This window comes from Eublepharis macularius, chromosome 15 (genome assembly GCF_028583425.1).
Source record: "Eublepharis macularius isolate TG4126 chromosome 15, MPM_Emac_v1.0, whole genome shotgun sequence".
In the NCBI taxonomy this organism is placed as follows: Eukaryota; Metazoa; Chordata; class Lepidosauria; order Squamata; family Eublepharidae; genus Eublepharis; species Eublepharis macularius.
Genome location: NC_072804.1, coordinates 49105072 through 49112998, shown reverse-complemented (window position 1 = coordinate 49112998; position 7927 = coordinate 49105072). Strand labels below are relative to the sequence as shown.

The 7927-nt window shown below is 44.4% G+C and overlaps 1 protein-coding gene across 2 annotated transcripts; it reads right to left on the bottom strand.

Moving 5' to 3' along the window:
- Positions 1-1328: 1328 nt before the first annotated feature.
- LOC129343098 (uncharacterized) lies at positions 1329-7911 on the bottom strand. Of its 2 annotated transcripts, none has more exons than XM_054999105.1 (2): positions 7707-7911; positions 1329-5064 (listed from the first exon to the last, which is right to left on the bottom strand). In XM_054999105.1, exons 1-2 carry the CDS (start codon positions 7730-7732, stop codon positions 4152-4154), a joined length of 939 nt encoding a protein of 312 aa, XP_054855080.1. In that variant the 5' UTR covers positions 7733-7911; the 3' UTR covers positions 1329-4151. The 2 variants fall into 2 exon arrangements, with proteins under 2 accessions (XP_054855080.1, XP_054855079.1); XM_054999104.1 differs by lacking the exon at positions 7707-7911 and adding an exon at positions 5176-5249.
- Positions 7912-7927: the final 16 nt, after the last annotated feature.

The window sequence follows — 7927 nt, the reverse complement described above, 5'->3', positions numbered from 1 at the left end:
ATCCTTAGACTAGACAGGTAGTTAGGATCTGTCTCTCCTCCTTTCCTGTCGCGGTCTGCTTACGGTACACTGGCCTCAGTGGCAGGTTCAAGAGAAGACACACCAAGCTTTAGTACAAATGGTATATTATACAATTTACAGGTGGATACATTTACAGACTTGTTACGTTGACTGACAAAGTGCTTCACCAGCAACCCGCAGAGCTGGAGCTCTTTACAGTAAAAGACTCTGCATTCTTATATATTGCTTATTAGCCTATCACAACACAGTGCTGACTCACTGTGCCAGCCCAAATGACCTTGACATATACAGAGAAGTACATCACCTGGCTGGTATCACGATAGCTGTCATCACTCTGTAACTACTGATGACACAGATCAGTCACTGCTAGCTGCCTCATCTCTTTGTTTATTTACCTTGACAAGTATGGAGTTCCTGCAATAAAGAACTCTCATTTCTTTTCTAAATATAAAACAGGTATATGCTTTTATTATTTTCATTCCTGCACATACACCAGCCAGCAGAACGAGCTCTCAACCACCTATAATCACACTTCCTATGCCTAACGATAGACTCCGCCAATGGCCCAAACATGGAACACTATAATTAGGTTTCTGGGGCCTACATAATTTATTTATCACAAGCAGCTTAACATATCTGTTGACTGAAGTGAGGAGGACAACTATGACAAGGGAGGACTTCCTCTCCGGATCCTTAAAAAAACGGGCAGCGCCCCCCTCAAGCTAATTTAAATGGCATAAACAAACAAACAAAGAAGGGGGTTTTAAAAACAAAAGAGCTATCAAAACAAAATATTAATTTGGTTTGGTGGTCAAGGACAGAAATTTGAGTCTAGATACCATAAAGACAAAAAGTTGGCAGGGTTCTACACAGAACGAACTAAATTTGAAAAACTGCTATGTGACACTGATGAAAAATTGATTTAAAAGATGTATTTTTAATGCAAATGAAGAAGGAAAATGGCGAAAATTGTAAGGGCAAATGGTCACAAAATTTGGGACAGGAAATTGATGTCGAACAATGGAATAAAATATGGAAGGTTAAACATGAAAATTACTAAATCTATTAATTTTAAAGAGAATTTGTATAAAATGTTTTACAGATGGTACTTAACTCCGGATAGATTGGCTAAAATGTGTAAGACCACACCAGATAGATGTTGGAAATGTAAAGAATGTACAGGAACTTTTTACCACATGTGGTGGACCTGTAAAGTTATACTTAGATTTTGGATAAGGACACACACACTACTCCATACAATCTTACAGATACCAATACCTTTTAAGCCAGAACTGTTTCTACTGAACTACATTCCAGAGGAATTTAATAAGGATCAAAAACACTTTGTAATACATGCAGTGACAGCAGCCAGAATTTTATTAGCATTTTATTGGAAACGGCAAACAACACCAAGCCAAGAAGAACTTGTGGGAAAGATGATGGAAACAGTGGAAATGGACAAACTGACAATGATATTAAAAGGGAAAATGGGAGACGAATTTGCCGGACCTTGGATATCATTTTATAGTTACAAATAAGCATAAAGACTTGAACTTGCCAAGAATGTAAAAGGATTTAATTGTGTTGTTTAAAACTGTACTGAACAGTGTTGTAAGTGGACCATAATAGGTATGATTACCCTTTCCCCCCCTTTGTTTGCTTTTTTCTCTTTCTTAGCCTTTTCTCTTCTTCCCTTATTGTCTTGCCTTTCTTGTTTCTTTTCAACTGTTTATCTAAGTGAAAAAACCTAATAAAAAATTAACAAACAAACAAAGGTTTCACATTAAGATTTTACAAATAGAGAAGGTATGTGGAGAATGTAATTTTCTGTTCCCTTCTGCTCACAGCAGAAATCGCTGTGACTGCTGAGTTCCGGATCCCGGGTATTAACTGAATTGTTTCCGAGGGCAGCCTCACACGGAGCAATTCTTTGCTGTACCATTTCACAAATGTACAATTTTCAACATTTGCATAGGACTAGGGAGAGGTGATGTGATATAAACTAGACTGCAAAGAAGATTCTTCACCAACCACAGCATGGTCTATTCATTCATAGAGCAAAGAGAAAATCTCCGTTGTCAAAGAGAATTTTTGTTGTTAAGAATTATTATTACAGTTCTCTAGTTTCTTTATCCACTCCTCCCCCGCTCCTACCTATTCCCAGTGCTCCATTACTGCACCATCTGGACAGATAGGAGCCATCGAAGATACGGGTTTTTTAAAACTCCCTTTTGTGCAAATGAAATTCCATGTCAGTGTAAAGTGATGTGTAAAGCGATGTAAATCGTTGCCAACTTATGCACACTTAGTCAAGAAGGCAGCAGTGCCAGCATGTTCAATAGAATGTACTCCGAGAAAATGAGTGTAAATCTAGTAGAAAGAGGGGAATGTGTATACTGTAGGTAAAAGTAGTCCCCTGTGCAAGCACCAAGTCATTACTGGCCCATGGGGGGGGACATCGCATCGCAACATTTTCTTGGCAGACTTTTTTACGGGGTGGTTTGCCATTGCCTTCCCCAGTCATCTACACTTTACTCCCAGGAAACTGGGTACTCATTTTACCGACCTTGGAAGGATGGAAGGCTGAGTCAACCTTGAGCTGGCTACTTGGACGCGGCTTCCGCCAGGATCGAACTCAGGTTGTGAGCAGAGCTTGGGCTGCAGTACTGCAGCTTACCACTCTGTGCCACAGGGCTCCTCCGTGTATACCATGGGTGAACCATATGTATCTCTAGACCCTTAGTAGAAACTGAGGAAGAAATATTCAGATCTTAAAATCTAAGGAGCTCTTTTATGGTCCAGGATAGCTGCTGGTCCCGAACGGCTGCCTCTCTTTGTGCTGGTTTACATGTTATGAATGGACGGCATATTTAAAATCACTCTGTCTGGCCTTTTAGTAACTCAGGCACAAATTTTTCATACTTCTGCAAATGTCCAGAATGAGAAGTTAGTGGTGGTTGGGGTGAAAAAACATAGTCTCATCTGCGTGGTAAGCCACATGATGCATACTGAACTATGTGGTAACAGCCACTGCAAAGCTTGTTTAAACTTCAGTGCTCTATGGAGGTTGTTACCCAGAAAGCCACCTTTAGAAGCCTGGGTGAGGAGCACTGCACAGGTCAGTGGCTTACACACAGAAGCACATAGCGCAGGGCCAGTTGCTCACCACAGGTATGTCCCACAGGAAAGAACACTTCTTTCTCCGGATTATTTCTGGCAGTGTCCTAAACAATGCTCTTGCCGGCTTGTAGAAACCAGGTCAAGACAGTCATTCTCATGGGGTCAACTGCACAGAGAGATCCAAGTTTAACTTGTGAGACTGTTTTCTTTTTGTTAGCAAGACGGTCCACCGTGTTTTATTGTTTTAATTTATCGTTCCATGTTTCTCTCCACCGTGAGCCTCTTTGCGGACGCGTCTGGTCCAAAAACTAGCATAACTATAAAATAAACAACAAACCACTGCAGCTGGGCCACAGTAGGGTGACTCCCAATATATTTCCCAAGGAAGTGCTACCAATTCAGCTATGCAGAAACCGTTTCATAAGGGTAGCCATGCTGGTCGGCTGCTGCTACTGGGTTTGCAGTAGAACAGCGAGATTTGTGTCCAGCAGCACCTTAGAGGCCAACAAGATTTTCAGAGTATAAGCTCTCGAGAGTCAAAGTTCCCTTCTTCAAATAAAAGTAGGAATGGCGATCCCTGTTAGTTCATTCTAGTAGGATGCTGGGATGGCACCTTCTCAGTTGGTGGGTCTAGATGTTCTCAGGAGATTCCTGAGCAGTGGCAGAAATAGGTTCAGTCCTTCCTGGATTTAACCACTTCAAAACGGCAGGTGGGAGATAAGTCTAAACGCTCCCCATTATAAATAAAAAAAATCCAAAATGTCTCCCCACCTGTGGAAAGCTAGGCAAAATGTTTTATTGCTACTTTAAAAATGCTTATTCTGTTTTATTAGTTGAAAGCTTAGTCTTCTCTTTGATATATTGTTTTTCCACATGCAAGAAGATTTGGGGATTTTTTAAAAAAACATTAAAAATGGCACCGACAGCCACATGCCATCTGAACTGATGTTGGCCAGGAAGGGCTATACCATATTGATATATTTGATGTTACAGAGGAGTCAATTGTTAGCTCAGTCTAACAGCGACCGCTTCATCCTACGTGTGTACGTGTGATCCTTGTTCCCCTTGAAGAACCGCACGGTGCTGGCCCACAGACTTGAGATCCTGACCTGGTAGTGGATGGTGCCATCTCGTACATCGTAGATACTGATGGCGTTGTCCTGACGCCCAGAAGCAAACTTCAGCACTTGCCCACCACAGTCTACAACCATGTTGGCATTGTCTTGGACACACAAAGGTTCCTCGGAGTATTCTTGCACTGCAAACTCCAGGCAACCCTGCAGTTCTTCTGAGAGCACCCCCCAAGACTGTAAGTTGCTTTTGACCCTCAAGAGATCACGAATACTCAGCGGCTCTTGCCGACTGGACAGCCTAGCGAGGTACATCTCAGCAGTCCGTTCCCGGACATCATATTGGATACTGTTACGTAAGACATACACTGAAATCTCACAGTCCCCAGTGCCAGAGAGGAACTGTACGGTTTGTCCATCACAATGGATGACCATTTTGGAATTCTCTTGCACCAAGAGGGGCTCCTGATTAAAGCCGTCAATGGCTTCATTGAAACAAGCTTGGAGCATATAGTTCACCCCGTTCAGCTGATCGCGGTGCCTCAAGAGGTTCCGAAGGGACAGTGGTTCATAGGATGACAACACGATAGCCGCATACTGCAGAAAATCCCTTAGGATTCGGATGACACTGTGCGGGGCCCATTTCTGCGTGTTTGACAGCGTGACCTCATGTTCACCTTTCGAAAGAGAATAATCTGCTTTCTGCACAGCAAGCCATAAGGCAGACAGGAGAACAGAACTCATAATCACTGTGGTGGAAAATATCAAGATTCTCTTGACTTGGACTATCAAGGATTGAAAGAGTCCACTGAGAGCCCACTGGATGCCGTTTCTCGCGAGTTCGGACATATTCCTGAAAAAAAAAAAGAGGGGGGAGAAAGAATTTAATAACAGCAGCTTTGGGAGGCAATAGTCCAAAGACAACATTCCATACTTCCATTTTTCAAAAGTTGCTTCTTCTTACCCTTGGAAAGCTAAAGCTGTAAGCAAAACATCCTGAGGTGGGGAATGTTGTAAGTTAATCATCTGCTGCCTGAAGTGAAACCATTTCCTTTTCTCTAGCATGGAAGAGCTAATAGATCAGAACCTGAATATTTGGAGAAGCACCTTTCCTTTTTCGCTTGTCTTTGCCATGTCACCTCACACACATCATATGGGGGTGGGCCTGGGCCCATGGCTTGGTGGCAGAGCATCTGCTTGGCACACGGAAGGTCTCAGGTTCGATCCCCAGTATCTTCAGATAAAAAGTTCAGGTGATGGGCGTGCCGGAGACCCTGAAGAGCAACTGCCAGTTTAAGTAGACAATATTGACCTTGATGGACCAAGGGTTTGATTCCGTATAAGGCATCTTCATGTGTTCAACACTATAATAATAATAACATTCAATTTATATACCGTCCACTCAGAGCGGTTTGCAAAGTATGCCATTATTATCCCCACAACAAACACTCTGTGAGGTGGGTGGGATTGAGAGAGCTCCAGAGAACTGTGACTAACCCAAGGTCACCCAGCTGGCTTCAAGCGGAGGAGTGGGGAATCAAACTCAGTTCTCCAGATTAGAGTCCCACCACTCTTAACTAGACATGGGCACTAACAGGTAAAAAAAATGAACATGGTGTTCATTGCCATCCATGAACAACAAACATTGACAACCATGACCTGTTCACGAACATGTTCGTTGTTTGTGGGGGCCAGCAGGCTCTCCTCCAGCCATCAAGATCCTTACTGCACCACTCCCAGAAACCCTACCTGAGCACGCAGCAGGAAAGGTACCAGTAATAAATAATAGCTTGGCCCAGAGCCTGGCAGCAGCCCTAGAACTTTAAGAGGTAGATCCCTATCCCGCCACACACAAAAAAATTCAAGCTCCAACGCACTCTCCCTGTCTCTCTCTCAAAATGCCAACAGCAACTGTCTCTCCCTCACTGTCTGCAAAAGCAGAGCTGGGAGCCCCCCTCCCCCCTGCTCTTTGCTTCCTTGTAACAAATTTGGAGCTCCACACTTGAAAGGAAGACCTGCCTATCAAGCTAAATTGGGCTTAGATCGGGGTTTCCAGGGCAACAGCAGGAGTTCAGTCAGAGTTCAGGCAGTCCCTGCTTTCGGTTGCCAAGGGAATTGATTGCTGGTGCCAGACTGTCTGGCTTAAGGAACAGCAACTGACAGCAACAGAGGAGGCTGCCACCTGTTAGTTTAGAATGGGGCCTCGCGAACAGCTTGATCACAAACAGCAGATTGGGATGTTCGTGGCTTTTTTTTAGTTTGTACTGCTGTTCGTGCCCATCTCCACTCTTAACCACTACACCAAACTGGCTCTTAGGTTTTATGATGTCAGGATCCGAGCTGGAGCAGACTGAGTTGAGGCAACAGTGCCTCTCCATGAAGCTTCCCCTTCGTTTTTGTCCAATTACCCGCTGCTATCTCATTGTTCCATTCCCAAATGGTGTCCAGACTCCTCTTGAGCCTGGAATAGCAGGTGACAGGAAATCCCGTTCTCTGCCTGCCAGTTGGAATAGAAAATGTTGAACTTGATGGGCTGACTCAACAAGGTAGCGTCAGGTCTTCATAGGCCTAGTGAACCTAATTCCATGTATCGCAGATCATTTAAAACAGATACGGAGTACCTGTATGCAGAACAGCACAAGAAAAGCTTTTTAAAAATTAAAATATGAACAGCATATTCTCTAATAGTTCCTTCAAAGGATAGCAATCCAAACAACCCGTTGCAGCTGAAAACCAGCCATAAGAACTACATGCCTATACCCAACACTGATAACGGTCAAGGACGCAGCAGCTTTCCTGAGCCCACCCAGGCTGCCATGCCAACCTCCAGACAGGTCCTGGCAATTTCCCAGAATTACAACTATTCTCCAGACTACAGCGATCAGTTCCCTTGGAGGAAATGGCAGCTCTGGCGGGTGGGGGTGTCTTCATGGTATTATACTCCAAAGAGGCCCGTCCCCTCCCCAAAACATGACCTCCTTTAGCTCCACCCCCAAATCACCAGGGATTTCCCAACCCAGGCCTGCCAACCTTAAGCACCTTGTGCAATGCTGTACCCAGTCCTGGGAGGAAGCAGGTGCTGCCCAGGTTTCCAGGTACCCTTTCAATTGAGGTTGCCAACCTCCAGGTGGAAGCTGGAGCTTGGAGATCTCCCGGAATTACAACTGATCTCCAGACGACAGAAATCAGTCCTCCAGAAGGAAATTGCAGCGTGGGGGGGGAGAGACTCTATGCATTACACCCTGCTGAGGTCCCTCCCCTCCCCAAATCCACCACCCCCAGCCTCCATCTCCCAGATCTCCCGGACAATTCTTCTTTCAATGTTACAATAGGGGGTACGAAAGCCGCTGCTATATTTGCACGGATGCTACGAACTACGTTGGGGCGGGGGTCACGATCGCTCAGGGTGGCCAATAATTTTCATTCTACAATTTTGGAATCCCATTTTTTAAAAAAACAAATCAAGCATTTCTTTCTGTCGCGTTTGGGACTTACAGATTCAGACCCGCTCTTGCTGCCATCTTCTCTCATTTCCCGAGCAATTACAAGAAATCCCTCTTATTTTTTAACTTTCACTTTCTGCTTCGTGACCCAGGGGAAATCCGGCAGACCGACTTTGACGCGCATCCACCTGCAGGGCTAAGCCTGCAGCGGAATTTCCCTTTTCCTTCCCTCGTTGTTGCGAACGGAACGATTTCTTTTGCAGCCCTTACTTT

Bases quoted from the DNA above. Each gene is read 5' to 3' on its own strand.
- LOC129343098 (XM_054999104.1), bottom strand. From the start codon at position 5,237: ATGATTAACTTACAACATTCCCCACCTCAGGATGTTTTGCTTACAGCT. The intron at 5,065-5,175 runs GTAAGAAGAAGC...TTTTTTTTTCAG, and splicing joins ACAGCTTTAGCTTTCCAAGG to GAATATGTCCGAACTCGCGA.